Consider the following 17657-nt stretch of genomic DNA (forward strand, 5'->3'; position numbering starts at 1 on the left):
ATGGTGTGTCAGTGTAACCATGACCAGGGTGGTGTGTCAGTGTAACCATGACCAGGGTGGTGTGTCAGTGTAACCATGACCAGGGTGGTGTGTCAGTGTAACCATGACCAGGGTGGTGTGTCAGTGTAACCATGGTCAGGCTTCTGTGTTTGTGAAAAGAAGACCAAATTGTTGTGTCAGTGTAACCATGACCACGTTGGTGAGTCAGTACATTCATGGCCAGGATGGTGCGTCAGTGTAACCGTGGTCAGGCTGGGGACTAGGTGTAACCATGGCCAGGATGGTGTGTCATTGTAATTGTGGCCAGGCTGGTGTGTCACTGTAACTGTGGCCAGGATATGATCATTATAACCGTAACCTGGTTGTTAAGTCGGTGTAGACATGGTGAGGTTGGTGAGTCAAGTAATCGTGGCCAGGCTGTTGACTCAGTATAATCGTAGCCGGACTGATGGCTCAGTGTAATCGTAGCCAGGCATGTGCGTCATTGTAGTCATAGCCATGCTGGAGTGTTAGTATAACCTTGCTTAGGCTGGTGAGTAAGTGTAACCATGTTCAGGCTGACATGTCAGTGAAATTGTGGAAATGCTGGTTTGTCAGTGTAACTCAAGCTTGGCTCGTATGTCGGAATCATCGTAACCAGGTTGATGTGTCGTTATAATCTTGGTCAGGCTTGTGAGTCAGTGTAACCATGTCCAGGCTTGTGAACCAGTGTAATCATGGCCAGGCTTGTGAGTCAGTGTAACCATGTCCAGGCTTGTGAACCAGTGTAATCATGGCCTGGCTTGTGAGTGTAATCATGGCCTGGCTTGTGAGCCAGTGTAATCATGACCTGGCTTGTGAGTGAGTGTCAACATGGCCTGGCTTGTGAGCCAGTGCAACCATGTCCAGGCTTGTGAGCCAGTGTAACCATGTCCAGGCTTGTGAGCCAGTGTAACCATGTCCAGGCTTGTGAGCCAGTGTAACCATGTTCAGGCTTGTGAGCCAGTGTAATCATGGCCTAGCTTGTGAGCCAGTGTAATCATGGCCTGGCTTGTGAGCCAGTGTAACCATGTCCAAGTTTGTGAGCCAGTGTAATCATGGCCAGGCTTGTGAGCCAGTGTAACCATGTCCAGGCTTGTGAGCCAGTGTAACCATGTCCAGGCTTGTGAGCCAGTGTAACCATGTCCAGGCTTGTGAGCCAGTGTAATCATGGCCAGGCTTGTGAGCCTGTGTAACCATGTCCAGGCTTGTGAGCCAGTGTAATCATGGCCTGGCTTGTGAGCCAGTGTAACCATGGCCAGGTTAGTGAGTCAGTGTAATCATGGCCTAGCTTGTATGCCAGTGTAACCATGGCCAGGCTGGTGAGTCAGTGTGACCATGGCCAGGTTGATGTTAATATAGCTATGGCCAGACTGAAGAGTCATTTTAACCATGACCAGGCTCGTGTGTCAGTGTTGTGGCCAGGCTAGCGAGTCAGCGTAACAATGGCTGGGTTGGTGTGTCAGTGTAGTTGTGGTTAGCCTGGTGAGTCATTATAGCTAACGCCAGGTTAGTGAGTCGGTGTAGTTGTGGCCACGCTATTGAGTCAGGGTAACCATGGCCAGGCTGGTGTATCAGTGTAGTTGTAGCTAGGCTGGTGAGTTAGTGTAACCAATGCCAGGCTGGTGTATCAGTGTAGTTGTAGCTAGGCTGGTGAGTTAGTGTAACCAATGCCAGGCTAGTGTATCAGCTTAAGTTTGGCCAGGTTGATGTGTCGATGTAATCGTGCCTAGGTTGGTGTGTCAGTGTAACCATTGCTAGGCTGGTTTGTCAGTGTAGTTATGGTAAGGCTGGTGACCCACTGTGGTCGTGGCCAGGCTGGTGTGTCAGTGTGATATATAGCGACTCTGCTGCCAGTGAGAGGGAGGGCCCAGGTAGTAGAGTACTCGCCCCTCCCACGACTCCTGCATGTGTAAGGTATTCTCATCTGACTACACCTTATTGTGTGTCTGCTGCCACCAGTGAGAGGGAGGGCTCAGGTGGTGGTGGCGTACTGACCCCTCCCAGTAACTGGAGGATCATCTGTCCCCTCTGCCCGTGGAGCAGCAACCCATTAGGTTGGTGACGGCAGCCGCCCAGGGTTGTACTACCGTCCTGACTGAGGAGCGTTACAGTGGTGCCCGGAACCATCTTACATCCGCCATGTTAGGATTGCTGGTCTCACCTTCTCTTCAATCAAAACGGCACTGCCGGGCTAGTCCTGCCATTTTCTTCTTACAAGCACCATACACATACCCAAACCTCATTCATTTCTTCACACAAGTTCTCTTACCATCTGTCTCTGCATGGTCGTTTATGAATATCATCATGATAAAGTTCAACAAACTTATGGCCCCTAGTCCCCAACACCATGGGTGCTAAGAATCTACCGGGTTGGTTTCTGCCCGACTCGACACCCAGTGAGAGAGGGAGGGCTCAGATGGTAGTAGTACCGACCCTCCCCTCGACCTTTCCCACTCTGTTAAACCTTCCTCTTTTCCTGTTCACTATACCAACTTTTGTGGTGTCTCTAGTTACCTCTCTTTTCTTTTTTGAACGCCATCTGTCTAGTACTTCCCCTAGTATCTCACTTCTCTCTTAGACTCAATTGTCTAATTATATTCTCACTAGCCCCTTTTTCATATCCAACTGTAATCTTCTTTTATGATTTCGCTTCAAACGTGGTGTCTGCATATTCCAACAACAGCATACCTGTTGCACGCCTCGAGCACCTTGACTCCCCAAACTTTTTCCTTCGTTTCGCCTACTGCTCTCCTAATTCTACAGCCGTGCGACCCCGCTAAATTGTGATGGTACAGTCACGGAGAAACAAGTAAGATGAGCAGTGTGGGAGGGGGGTAACGTTAAAAGATTGTGTGACAAAAATTGTGTAACTAAGTATTATTAACATATGGAGGGTAATCATAAAACCATTTAGTTCATTGTATGAGAGTGACCCTGGGAAGTAAGCTGTGCCTCTGTATCTTTGTTTTCCAAGATGGTGGAGCGTGGGGCTTCTGGTGACCTTGGTAGCCAACGTTCAAGCAGTCCCCAAGCGCTTCAACGAAGACCAGAGCAATACCAGCCACCAGCACTCGAGCAACGACGTCTATCCCGTCGTCCCAAGGACCATAAGGGAACAAGCGGTCAGTACCAGAACCTGCAAGTACTAGCACTAAGCTCCATACATGGAGTTATAGGCAAGCTCCGACTCTGGCTGCCATTGAGGATGACTTTCTTCAGCCTATGAATAATCTCTATAATGTGTAGTCTTCTTTTCCAATATGTATATACTGACTTCAAGGAAATTCTCAGCATAATGTTTTGTTGTGTGAAAAGTTGTATGTAACCGTGTGGCCACTGTCGCTCACTGGTATTTCTCGCCGTAGTTCGACCTGGCCCTGGCGAGGAACATGAGCCAGACCACCGACCTGAGGGAGTTCATCATGAAGTATGTGCAGGACGAGAGGATATGTTTCTCCAAGACCCTGCAGGAGATCATCATAGGCAAGGTACATCCTCATTTTCCTTCATACACAGTATTTCTAATGTTCTGTAGTCCAGATTGTCGTGCTGCAGTCCTGGAGACATGGTAGTCCTGGTTGTCGTGCTGCAGGCCTGCAGACACAGTAGTCTAGATTGTCGTGCTGCAGGCCTGCAGACACGGTAGTCCAGGTTGTCGTGCTGCAGGCCTATAGAAACATTATCCCAGGTTATTTTGCTATAGGTCCGTACAAACAGTAACAGGTTGTCGTGCTGCAGCTCAGTGATAACAAAAGTTTTGTTTGTTGTACCTCAGACCTGGAGAAAAGATAGCTCTGATTGTTGTGCTATAGACCCGTAAATACAATAGCCCATGCTGATGTGCTGCAGGTTTGTACAAACTTGCTCACGTTGTTGTACTGCAGGATTGTAGATACAATAGCCCTGTTTATGGTGTTGCATGTTTACAGAAGCAAAACGTTGATGCAGTTAATGATACTGGAATACCTAATTAAAGACTTACTTTGAATAATGATGATAATGTGAGTGTCCTGAGTCAGGGGGAAATAGTTTACCCTGAAAGACTCATGACGATAAAGAAAATTGTACATGAAAAAAAACGCTTATTTTGGAGTAACGAAAGTATTTTGTAACATATTGTAGTATCCTTATCCTCTTCATATATAATAGGTTTGTTTTCATTTTTCTATCCATTTCCTTACCCCATGTTCAAAGATCATCCCCCCCGAAGTAGACTGGGTCTCTCGTCTAGAGTCATTCCTGTATGTTAGTGATTTATCATATTTGTTATGTTGGCTGATACTTTCGCTTAGTCCATTACTTCGCAACTCCGTCATCTTGCATATCATGTACTCATCTGATATTCCCCACTACTAACGTCCCTTGCTCTACTTTTACTTGCAGGAGGAAACAGACAAACAGGCCGAGATCTGGTGGAGCAGGCGATGCGGAGGACGCAGCAGCAAACCAGTGGCCACCCCTTCAGTTAGTTCAGAAAGTACGTTGATCAGATACCGTCGCAAAAGTTCAAACCGTACGAATCACAAGAACACTTCGGACCGTAAGTTGCGTGTCACTGCACGTAGTGTCCACAGGTAGTTGTAGTAGTAAATAAATCAATGACCGATCTTTCAAGTCTTCCTAAGTACGAAGACTGTCCGTCCGCTTGTCGACCTCTGGTCTCCCTGTTGGGTCCCCACCATTTTGCATTTAACGTTCCGCTCAGATGATGACGGCCCATGTACTGGGTGGAGCCTTGGCAAAAGTACTTTGCGTTTAATACTCAGAACTTTTCCCCCTCCAAACTCACTGGTGTGGCTTCATACAGTGACACCCACACCATGGCCTGATAACAGGTCATGGTAAGGTTCTCAAAGGATGTATGTGACGTTCATGATTATATATATATATATATATATATATATATATATATATATATATATATATATATATATATATATATATATATATTGATAATAAAAGATTCTGAAATAAGACACATTGCCGTAGATATGAGAGATTAGTTTTCTGTGGTTCTGTATTCACCTTACTAAATACACATTTTTATCGTCAATATTCGTTTCTTTTGTTGACTGTTAGACTAGATGGAATATTGTGAAAAAAAAATGACACGATCAGACCTCAGCTATGTTTATCAGTGCGTTCATTCTCCTCTTGTGCAGTTTCTGACAAAGACTGGAGGAAGTTTAGGAAACTCAGGAAGAACAAGAACATTTCCTGCAGCCCGAAGAAAGCTGTGGTGGAGCTGCCAAACGATGAGCCACACCGGGTAACACTGTTGCCCTCGTGTGTGTACATCCGGCGGTGCAGCGGTTGTTGCCAAGCGACTTCACTCCAGTGTCGACCAACAAAAGTCAAGAATAAGAAATTCAAGGTAATGTTGATGGTCCAAGCCTCGTTACCTGCCTCCCCTCTGACAGTTCAGTGTTACCATTCTTAGCACTAGTGTTACTATGTACCTCTCGTATTGGCACTAGTGTTACCATGTTTCCCTAGTGTTAGCACTAGTGTTATTTTCTCTTGAGTCAGCACCAGTGTTACCATGTTCTCCTTTGTTACCACCAGTGTTACCATTCTTCCTTGAGTTGGCACCAGTGTTACAAATTTTCCTTTGTGTCAACGGCAGTGTTACCATGTTCCACTTATGTTAGCACTAGTGTTGCTGTGTTCCCCTTGTGTTAGCGCTAGTGTTGCTATGTTCCCCTTGTGTTAACACTGGTGTTGCTGTGTTCTTGTGTTAGCACTAGTGTTGCTATGTTCCCCTTGTGTTAGCACTAGTGTTGCGATGTTCCCCTTGTGTTAACAATAGTGTTGCTATGTTCCCCTTGTGTTAGCACTAGTGTTGCTATGTTCCCCTTGTGTTAGCACTAGTGTTGCTATGTTCACCTTGTGTTAACACTAGTGTTGCTATGTTCCCCTTGTGTTAGCACTAGTGTTGCTATGTTCCCCTTGTGTTAGCACTAGTGTTGCTGTTCCCCTTGTGTTAGCACTAGTGTTGCGATGTTCCCCTTGTGTTAACGTTAGTGTTGCTATGTTCCCCTTGTGTTAGCACTAGTGTTGCTATGTTCCCCTTGTGTTAGCACTAGTGTTGCTATGTTCCCCTTTTGTTAACACTAGTGTTGCTATGTTCCCCTTGTTTTAGCACTAGTGTTGCTATGTTCCCCTTGTGTTAGCACTAGTGTTGCTATGTTCCCTTGTGTTAGCACTAGTGTTGCTATGTTCCCCTTGTGTTAGCGCTAGTGTTGCTATGTTCCCCTTGTGTTAACATTAGTGTTGCTGTTCCCCTTTTTGTTAGCACTAGTGTTGCTATGTTCCCTTTGTGTTAGCACTAGTGTTGCTATGTTCCCCTTGTGTCAGTACTAGTGTTGTCATATTCCCCTTGTGTTAGCACTAGTGTTGCTATGTTCCCCTTGTGTTAGCACTAGTGTTGCTATGTTCCCCTTGTGTTAGCACTAGTGTTGCTGTTCCCCTTGTGTTAGCACTAGTGTTGCGATGTTCCCCTTGTGTTAACGTTAGTGTTGCTATGTTCCCCTTGTGTTAGCACTAGTGTTGCTATGTTCCCCTTGTGTTAGCACTAGTGTTGCTATGTTCCCCTTTTGTTAACACTAGTGTTGCTATGTTCCCCTTGTTTTAGCACTAGTGTTGCTATGTTCCCCTTGTGTTAGCACTAGTGTTGCTATGTTCCCTTGTGTTAGCACTAGTGTTGCTATGTTCCCCTTGTGTTAGCGCTAGTGTTGCTATGTTCCCCTTGTGTTAACATTAGTGTTGCTGTTCCCCTTTTTGTTAGCACTAGTGTTGCTATGTTCCCTTTGTGTTAGCACTAGTGTTGCTATGTTCCCCTTGTGTCAGTACTAGTGTTGTCATATTCCCCTTGTGTTAGCACTAGTGTTGCTATGTTCCCCTTGTGTCAGTACTAGTGTTGCTATGTTCCCTTTGTGTTAGCACTAGTGTTGCTATGTTCCCCTTGTGTTAACACTAGTGTTGCTATGTTCCCTTTGTTAGCACTAGTGTTGCTGCTCCCCTTGCGTTAACACTGGTGTTCCTATGTTCCCCTTGTGTTAGCACTAGTGTTGCTATGTTTTCCCATTATTAGCACCAGTGTTACCACGTTCCCTTGAGTCAACACCATGCTCCTTTGTGTCAATACCAGCGTTACGATGCTCTCTTGTATCAGCACCATTGTTACCACGCTCCTTTATGTCAGCACCAGTGTTACCACGCTCCCTTGTTTCAGCACCAGTGTTACCACGCTCCCTTATGTCAGCACCAGTGTTACCTCGCTCCCTTGTTTCAGTACCAGTGTTACCACGCTCCCTTGTGTCAGCACCAGTGTTACCACGCTCCCTTGTTTCACCACCAGTGTTACCACGCTCCCTTGTGTCAGCACCAGTGTTACCTCGCTCCCTTGTGTCAGTACCAGTGTTACCATGCTCCCTTGTGTCAGCACCAGTGTTACCACGCTGTGTTTGAGTTAGCGCTAGTGTTACCACGATCCATTGTGTCAGCACCAGTGTTACCATGCCCTCTTGTGTCAGCACCCGTGTTACCACGCTCCCTTGTGTCAGCACCAGTGTTACCACGCTCCCTTGTATCAGCTCCAGTGCTCCCATAATCCCTTGTGTCAGCGTCAGTATTATCACGCTCTGTTTGTGTCAGCACTAGTGTTACCACGCTCCCTTGTATCAGCACCAGTGTTACCACGCTCCCTTGTGTTAGCACCAGTGTTACTACGCTCCCTTATGTCAGCACCAGTGTTACCACGCTCCCTTGTGTCAGTACCAGTGTTACCACGCTCCCTTGTGTCAGCACCAGTGTTACCACGCTCCCTTGTGTTAGCACCAGTGTTACCACGCTCCCTTGTGTTAGCACCAGTGTTACCACGCTCCCTTATGTCAGCGCCACATCCGCTCACATCCACTGTCCAGCTGTCATGTGTAATGCACCAAAACCACAGCTCCCTATACACATTCAGGACTCACAGATCATTCCATGGTTTACCTCCGACGCTGCACACGCCCAGGTTCAGTCCATTGACAGCGCGTCGACCCTGATATACCACATCGTTCCAATTCACTATTTCTTGCACGCCTCACCCTCCTGTATGTTCAGGCCCCGATCACTCAAAATCTTTTCCACTCCATCCTTCCACCTCCATTTTGGTCTTCTGCTTCTCATTGTTCCCTCCACCTCTGACACACATATCCTCTTTATCAACCTTTCCTCACTCATTATCTCCATATGTCCAAACCATTTCAACACACCCTCTTCTGCTCTCTCAACCACACTCTTTTTATCACCACATATCTCTCTTACCCTTTCGTTACTTACTCGATCAAACCACCTCACACCACATATTTCCCTCACACGTTTCATTTCCAACACATCCACCTTCCTCCAGACAACCTTATCTATAGCCCATGCCTTGCAACCATATAACATTGTTGGAACCACTATTCCTTTAAACTTACCCATTTTTGCTTTCTGAGATAACGTTCTCTCTTTCCCTACATTCTTCATCGCTCCCAAAACCTTCGCCTCTTCCCCCCACCCTGTGACTCACTTTCGCTACCATGGTTTCATTCGCTGCTAAGTCCACTCCCAGATATCTAAAACACTTCACTTCCTCCAGTTTTTCTCCAATCAGACTTGCATCCCAACTAGTTTGTCCTTCAACCCTGCTGATGTAATAACCTTATTCTTATTCACATTTGCTCTCAGTTTCTCCTTTCACACACTTTTCCAAACTCAGTCCCCAACTTTTGCAGTTTAACACTCGAATCAGCCACCGGTGCCGCATCATCGAAGAACAATAATCGACTCACCTCCTAGACCCTCTCATCCCAAACAGACTGCATACTCGCCTGTCTCTTCAAAACTTTTGCATTAACCTCCCTAACCACCCCATTCGTAAACGTAGTGAACAACCATGGGGACATCAGACACCCCTGCGATAGGCCGACCTTCACTGGGAACCAATCACTCTCCTCTCTTCCTACTCGTACACATGCCTTACATCCTAAATAAAATCTCTTCACCGCTTCTAGCAGCTTACCTCCCATAGTATATACATCTTAAGACCTTCCTCAGACCATCTCTCCTTTCATATACCTTCTCCAGATCCATAAATGCTACATACAAATCCATCTAAGAATTTCCCACATATTTCCTCACTCTCTGCTCCCAACATTTTCTCTTCTCTTTTGAAAACCTCCACAAATCTTCACCTTTGCCTCCACAAGATAGCAATCAGACACCCTACCAGCTGCCTTTCTCAGCAAATTAACACCCAAAAGTTTCTCTTTAACACGCCTATGAAATAACACGTAATCTGATAATGCCCTTTGACCATTTCTCCTACTCACATACGCATACTTATGTATATCTCTTTTTAAACCAGGTATTCTCAATCACCAATGTTTTTTCAGCACACATATCCACAAGCTCTTCACAATATCCATTCACAATACTGAATACCCCATGTACACCAGTTATACCCTCAACTGCCACATTACTCACCTTCGCATTTAAGTCACCCATCACTAATACCCGGTCTCTTGCACCAAAGCTGTTGACGCACTCACTCAGCTGCTCCCAAAGCACTTGCCTCTCATGATCTTTCATCTCATGACCAGGTGCATAAGCACCAATAATCACCCATCTCTCTCCATCCACTTTCAATTATATCCGCATCAATCTAGAATTAACTTTCATTTTATCACACACTCCCACAACTCCTGCTTTAGGATTAGTGCTACTCCTTCCTTAGCTCTTGTCCTCTCACCAACCCTTGACTTTACTCTCAAGACTCTTCCAAACCACTCTTTCCCTTCACCCTTGAGCTTCATTTCACTCATAGTCAGAACATCCAAGTTTCTTTCCTTAAACATACTACCTACCTTTCCTTTCTTCTCGTCTTGGTTACATCCACACATTCAGACACCTCAGTGTGAGCCTTCGAGGAGGATGAGCACTCCCTGCTTGACTCCTTCTGTTTTCCCCTTTAGAAATTAAAATACAAGAAGGGGAGGGTTTCCAGCTCCCCGCTCCCGCCCCCTTTAGTCACCTTCTAAGACACGCGGGGAATACTTGGGTAGTATCATTTCACCCCTATCCCCAGGGATAGGGGTTATGTGTGTGTATGTGTGTATGTATGTGTGTGTGTGTGTGTGTGTGTAGTATGTGTGTGTGTGTGTGTGTGTGTGTGTGTGTGTAGGTATGTGTGTGTGTGTGTGTGTGTGTGTGTGTGTGTGTGTGTGTGTGTGTGTGACCACGATGAAAGGAAGAGACAGGTAGTATGTTTGTCGATGGGAGCCTGGATGATCTGGCTTTGAGGCAAAGCTGAAGGGTAAGGTGGAAGAATGGTTTGAGAATGTCCCGGCTTCGAATCTGTCTTTTCACAGGCCTCATTTTTGTGCTCAGAGTAATGGAGCGCTACAGTAATCAATGAAGCACAGTTTTCACTGTTTGCGTCTGTTATCATACAGATACCTTCAGTTTATTGTATCTGTCGACGACGGAGTACAGAGTTGGTTTTTTCCCCTCGACAGGTGATGGCCCTGACGAGCAACGAGTTCAGAGGGAAGAGGTTCGCTGACAGTCAGGCACTTCGAACCGTCATCGTGCAAGAACACAAGAATTGTAGTTGTGAGTGTAAGGTAAGTTAACATTTATCAGTTCATATTGTGTAAGAAATGTATTGCCATGTGATATATTTATACCTAATATTACATCAGACAGAGCAAGTTTAGGTGTAACATAAACTGCTTCATGAAAAAACATAACTTCTGTTAACTTTGAAATTACTAATGACTAAATAATCGCATAGGATTCATGAACATTTTATGGTTCAGTGATGTTAGTATAGACTGACCATGACTGACTGCCCCAGGTCCAGCCACAGGACTGCTCCAGCAGCCAGGTGTACAGCGAACATGCCTGCACCTGCTACTGCCCTGCGAATATTTCCAAGAGTTGCCCTCCTGGCAAGGTCAGTCTCGTTCATCCTGGAACTCAAGTGAAAATTATCTGTACATCTATGAATCATTTCCCCGTGCGCTGTTGTTATTGTCATGGATTCTGAGCAATTTGTAGTTAGTTTATCATTAGTGAACTGTAAACACAGATGAGTAGGTGGAAGAAGACACTTGAGACTACCAGAACACTTAATTCCTATGTTTCGGTTCAGTGAATCATCTTCAGGCAACGGACAACAGAGTAGAACGCAGCTACATATGTGCACCTCAGGTCGACCCTCAGGACGCCGTAAAGAATAATTTCAGTGATTCGTCGTCTCCTCTCTGGCGATGTAAGCTGCCTCGAACATTTGTCTAGTCTGTCGTCCATTCCTTGGAGATGGTTCACGGAACCGAAACGTGTGAATAAAGCGTTATAGTTGTCCCAGATGTGTTCTTCCACCCTTACCCACTAGTTACATACTTTATATCATTCGTAGTGATTGACATATTCGTACCCATACCACTGACACTGTCCTGGATATTTAATCAAGGTCGTTTATTCTGGCACCATGTTGACCTGTACTGTTGTTGTCCAGGTGTGGAATGAGAGGGACTGCGCCTGCGTGTGTAATGGCGTGTCGGAGTGCACGACGGGCAGGGTCTTCAACACCACCTCCTGCAGGTCAGTCATCTGTCATGATTCATTAGGGTCTTGTTCTTGGTGATGGTAGAGTAAATTGCTTATATAAAGTAGTGATAATAGAGTAAATTGCTGATATAAAGTAAGTTTATAATGACTAGCTTATGTGAAACTTTTCATTTTGTTGTTTATGGACTTTGTTTACAAACTGACTTTCCCTAGTATGTGCAAGTCTTTACTTCCTGTATTACCGATAGTTGAGTCGACCACAAGCTTTTTTGTCTAACCCAAGCATCTTGTCTCGTCCCTATAGGTGTGTGGATCCTCCAGTAAATTGCTGCTAACAGCTTCTAACCCTGAGTCACTGATACGGGCACCAACTCACAAACCCACCCACAACTGACACAATATCGCTTCATTGTTCTGTCAGTGTTCACTTTCCCTGGTGACGAGAAAATTGGACTGCCAACAGATTCTTGTCTCAGGTGCTTTAGTAGTATGGGTTGTACGGTGATGGGTTGAACTTGTAGCTTGTAGCCAACCCCTGACTCCTGTTACTGGCCGCAGTTTCACCTGACCCACAACTAATCCTCACCTGCAACATTCCAATAACAGGGTTAACTCAGTGATTACTTCCATATGTTCCATCTTCCTTCATGCTTTTACCTGTAGTATATACGGTCATGCCAGGTTGTGATGTTGACTCTGTGTCTTGTATCTTACGTAGTATGTCTGCCGTCATACTCTTCTTGCTGAGAATGTACAGACTTTTGGAAGCTGGTTCGATATATTCATCTCTTGGTGTTTGTCCCATACGAATGGAACTTTATACAACAACACTGATTCATCGGCCGAGTTTAAGAGTTGCCTTGACTTCGAGATTTTCTGGACCCTTGCTCGACCCTCTGTAATAAGACAGAGAGGCTCTTTGCTGCTGCTGTTGCTTGTTCGGTGTCCCTGTGTGTGTGTGTGTGTGTGTGTACCTGTCTTGGTGTCGTGTCGCCCGGTGCACGTACGTTGTGAGGTGGATGCGTCCTGCATGGCTTGCCAGGTATTACGACCGCCTGGAGCTACGCCTGTTCACCCAACATATGTCACTGTCCACTTTCCAGATGTCTGAGGACTTGACTCGCATTTCCAGACCTCCGTGTGGGTGAACATCCAGGCCTCCCAGTCTCACCTCTCTGGCCACACCTGGGCTTGCCAGAGTCTATGAGCTACAACTTCTGAAACGCTTAAGAAACATATATACAGCGTTAGACACTAAGGGGTGCCTCAAGGGAAGGTCCCTGCCCAAATGGTAACCAGTGAGATTATGTATATATATCTTGTACACCAGACCCAGGGAGATATGACTATGCTCCACTCTGAGAATAAGTATTTATTAAAATTCAAATATGGATTATGTATTGCAGTATCATATTCCTTACAACTGTGATGGATTAGGTAATAAGTTATGTTAAGTCCAGAACACACCTGCTTTGATAGCAGGAACGTTGTAAAGTTTATTCATTTTTAACTGTGGAAATTGTAGGGTATTTTTTTTTCTTTTTCTCATTCAGTCCAAAACAATTCCTCCTTTGGTCTGTCTCCGTCGACCCCAGCAGCTGGGTCATGATCCTGGCAGAGGGGAACCAACCACTGGACATTTTTATATGGCATTTTGCTGAGCCAAGCTCAGGCAGGAGCCTGTACCTCTCCTGTTTCCTCCAGTATCTGCCTGAAACCTGGACCACACTTCTGTTTCCTCCACCACCTGCCACACTCCTGTTTCCTCCACCACCTGCCACACTCCTGTTTCCTCCACCACCTGCCACACTCCTGTTTCCTCCACCGCCTGCCACACTCCTGTTTCCTCTACCACCTGCCACACTCCTGTTTCCTCCACCACCTGCCACACTCCTGTTTCCTCCACCACCTGCCACACTTCTGTTTCCTTCACCACCTGCCACACTTGTTTCCTCCACCACCTACCACACTCCTGTTTCCTCCACCACCTGCCACACTTCTGTTTCCTCCACCACCTACCACACTCCTGTTTCCTCCACCACCTGCCACACTCCTGTTTCCTCCACCACCTGCCACACTCCTGTTTCCTCCACCACCTACCACACTCCTGTTTCCTCCACCACCTGCCACACTCCTGTTTCCTCCGCCACCTGCCACACTCCTGTTTCCTCCACCACCTGCCACACTCCTGTTTCCTCCGCCACCTGCCACACTACTGTTTCCTCCACCACCTGCCACACTCCTGTTTCCTCCACCACCTGCCACACTCCTGTTTCCTCCACCACCTGCCACACTCCTGTTTCCTCCACCTCCTGCCACACTCCTGTTTCCTCCACCACCTGCCACACTCCTGTTTCCTCTGCCACCTACCACACTCCTGTTTCCTTCACCACCTGCCACACTCCTGTTTCCTCCCCCACCTGCCACACTCCTGTTTCCTCCACCACCTACCACACTCCTGTTTCCTCCACCACCTGCCACACTCCTGTTTCCTCCGCCACCTGCCACACTCCTGTTTCCTCCGCCACCTGCCACACTCCTGTTTCCTCTACCACCTGCCACACTCCTGTTTCCTCCACCACCTGCCACACTCCTGTTTCCTCCACCACCTGCCACACTCCTGTTTCCTCTGCCACTTACCACACTCCTGTTTCCTCCACCACCTGCCACACTCCTGTTTCCTCTACCACCTGCCACACTCCTGTTTCCTCCGCCACTTGTAAATCACTGTTTCTACATCATAAAATGTTTCACTTGTTCTAAAGATATTTTGGTAATAAAACATTTGTTACTTGATAAGACAGTAGTGAATATATATAACTATCTGTAGTGTATTATATTTTTATATGAAAAATGAATTTTGAATTCAATAAACTGGATCAGAGTGAGAGTGTTGTGAGGTGTGTGTTATAGTGAGGGAAGGTGTGTATAGAGGTATGCCACGAGGAAGCTTCATGCCTCCTGCTAGTCACTAGCATACACATAGTTATTTATGAAATGTTTAGCCACAAGTATTTAATTCATGAATTATCTTGACTATTTAATAAAAGATTATTATAAAGGATAGTATAAGAGTTTTGTTGCCTCTCAGTCTTATGGTATAAGAGTTTTGATGCCTCTCAGTCTTATGGTGTAAGAGTTTTGATGCCTCTTAGTACCTCACAGACCACAGCACTGACAGTCGTGCAGTCTCAATCCCATGGCTGACACTGGAGGTTTATGGTCCCCTGGTCATGTGGAGCTTGCGGGTAGCGTCTCTAACACTAAGACATAGTCTAAGGGAATCAAAGACCCTTCATGACACATCTAACCTACAATAACTAACTCTTAGAAATGATATAAACCCACAAATAATCTGGAAACATAAAATCCTCAGCAATATAGTGTTGCATGTTTGTTATTGCTATTGTGGTGTCGGGGTGTTGTGGTGTAATTCTAAGGTCGTCTGTATATCAAAGGAGGTTCATATTGTGGATTGCTAGAGGTAATGGGAGGTCACGTAGGAAGAGACTAAAGAGTGATGGAAAAAGAACTGCTCCTTAGGGAACTCCGGTGTAGAGTTCAAGCGTTTGAGTGTTGAAGGCATTGTGAGTGGCTCTGCCATGGTGGCCGGCTATGAAATTGGTCAAACGCTTATTGTCATTGTTATGGAGGGTGATAACAGTTATCTTTTGGGCAAGAATGTATCTAGGGACAGTATCAGAGGCATTCTTGATGTCAATTGCCACTAGTAACGTGCAGGAAGGGGGCTGTGGTAGGTTGAAGCCATGTAGATTATGTTGTGTGAGGCCAGTGTGTTGTATGCTGGTGGGGTGTTTGGTTGAAAGATGGATGTTTTGTTTAATCTGTTAAGAATCAGTTTTTCGCAGATTTTTGATATTGAGGTTAGGAGTGATAAAGAGCGGTAGGAGGCGAGGGTGTTGAATTGATTTAAGGGTTTTAGATCTGGTATTATTCTGGCAAGTTTTCAGATATGAGGGATTTTGCTGTGAAATAGTTTAAGATATTTGTAATTTCCTGGATTTCAGCTGGCCCAGAGTGTTTCAAGAGAAAGTTCCATATGTTGTCAAGGTCTGTAACAGGAGAGTTCTGTAAGGTTTTGATTGCATTGCTTGTCTTAGTGGGTGTGAGAGGTTGGTGGACAGTTGTTTCTGAGTGTATTTTGTCTGGGTTTGTCATGACTTTCCTTTATAGGTGTGAAGTTGGTATGTGGCTGATTTTCATATATTGTTCATGAGCTGTTTATGTGTTTGGGAGAAGGGATGTCATTGAAACTGGTCAGGAGTGCTTCGTGTGTTGGGGGTTGGGATTGGTGTGGTAAAGTGGATCTTTAACGTGCGCTAGAGTTGGTTGCTGTTGGTCTGGGGTTGCGAGAGGAGTGCCATTTTTCAATCTGTCTTTCAGTAATTAGGTTAGTGATGGTGTTATTTAAAGTTGATGGCGAGTGGTTTTGTCTTAGATGGTCTTGACTTTATTAGGTGTGCAACCTGTGGAGTTTGGGATGTATTAATTCCTATGACCTTATGGTATGTAATATGCAATGATGAGGTGTGGGACTGCAAGATCTAGGGATAGGAAATTACTTATACTGAAGTTTTAGAGCTTTGTTTCCACGTACTTGTGTGAAGAATAGCCTGTCCACTTTCCTGTAGTCTAGGTCTTTCCATAGCAGTGTGAATTGGAAGGAGTAGGTGAAGTGTTATCAGGATGAGCGGGTGGTCAAGGGAGAATTCGTGTAGCGTGTTTCAGATGGTCCGTGTGTGTAGTGCTAGTGAACAGTAGGTGATATCTGGCTGGAGGTACTAGGTTAGGGGTCTGGTTGGTTGATTGCATAAGTTGCATGAGGGGTTGCAGTTGGTTTATGATTAGTTCACCTTAGGGATCTTGGCTGTGACTGCTGATGTGGGACGGTGGGCACTGGAATCTCCACAGAGATAAATGTTAAGTATGCTGGTCATGTTTTGCTGCTGGGGAGTATACCAGGAGAGTCAAGTGGAGGGGGAAGGTAGCGTTAATTATGTTGTAGTAGCAATGTAAAGTCGTATTCCTGTGGATTATATTTCTAGGGATTTTCCATTGTCTGTGAGCTGTTTTGGAGTGTCATTGGTATTCGAGAATGATACGATTTGGTGAAGGAGTGTCATGATAGATAGATAGATAGATAGACAGATAGATGTAGAAGTCTACCTCTGGATTCCCCACGTGTCGAAGAGACGACTAAAGGGGGAGGGAGTGGAGGGCTAGAAACTCTTCCCTTCTTGTATTTCAATTTCTAAAAGAGGAAACGGAAGAAGGAGTTAAGCGAGGAGTGCTCATCCTCTTTGAAGGCTCAGATTGGAGTGTCTGAAAGTGTGTGGATGTAGACAAGATGGGAAGAAAGGAGAGATGGGTAGTATGTTTGAGGAAAGAAACCTGGATATTCTGGCTCTGAGTGAAACGAAGCTCAAGGGTAAAAGAGAAGATTAGTTTGGAAATGTCTTACAAGTGAAGTCAGGAGTTGATTAGAGAAGAGCTAAGGAAGGAGCAGCACTACTACTGAAGCAGGAGTTGTGGGAATCTATGATTGAGTGTAAGGAAGTAATTTTTAGATTGATATGGGTAAAACTGAAAGCTGATGGAGAGAGATGGATGATTATTGGTGCTTATAACTTGGTCATGAGAAGAAAGATCATGAGAGGCAAGTGTTTGGGAACAGCTGAGTGAGTGTGTTAGTAGTTTTGATGCACGAGACCTGGTATTAGTGATAGGTGATTTGAATGCGAAGGTGAGTAATATGGCAGTTCGGGGAATAATTGGTGTGCATGGGGTGGGGTATTCATTGTTGTAAATGGAAATGTTGAAGAGCTTGTGGATTTGTGTGCTGAGAAAAGACTGGTGCTTGGGAATACCTGGTTTAAAAAGAGGGATATACACATGTATACGTACGTGAGTAGGTGAAATGGTCAGAGGGTATTATCAGATCACGTATTAATTGGTAAGCGTTTAAAAGAGATTTTTGGATGTAGATGTGCTGAGAGAGGCAGCTGGTGGGA

The 17657-nt window shown here is 45.5% G+C and overlaps 1 protein-coding gene across 7 annotated transcripts in view; it reads left to right on the top strand.

Annotated features, from left to right (window-relative positions):
• Positions 1–13013, top strand: part of LOC139755967 (uncharacterized) — a 100527-nt gene extending 87514 nt beyond the window's left edge. For 2 of the 7 annotated variants that reach the window (XM_071674805.1, XM_071674808.1), the window contains exons 2-9: positions 2996–3143; positions 3387–3509; positions 4405–4561; positions 5184–5395; positions 10569–10676; positions 10910–11008; positions 11573–11658; positions 11930–13013. In XM_071674805.1, the coding sequence (XP_071530906.1) occupies positions 2996–3143; positions 3387–3509; positions 4405–4561; positions 5184–5395; positions 10569–10676; positions 10910–11008; positions 11573–11658; positions 11930–11960 (964 nt within the window). In that variant the 3' untranslated portion in view covers positions 11961–13013. The remainder of the gene's footprint in view (positions 1–2995; positions 3144–3386; positions 3510–4404; positions 4562–5183; positions 5396–10568; positions 10677–10909; positions 11009–11572; positions 11659–11929) is intronic. The other 5 variants (XM_071674806.1, XM_071674809.1, XM_071674810.1 and 2 more) reach the window with 3 other exon arrangements.
• Positions 13014–17657: the final 4644 nt, after the last annotated feature.

Source organism: Panulirus ornatus, chromosome 20 (assembly GCF_036320965.1).
Source record: "Panulirus ornatus isolate Po-2019 chromosome 20, ASM3632096v1, whole genome shotgun sequence".
Classification (NCBI taxonomy): Eukaryota; Metazoa; Arthropoda; class Malacostraca; order Decapoda; family Palinuridae; genus Panulirus; species Panulirus ornatus.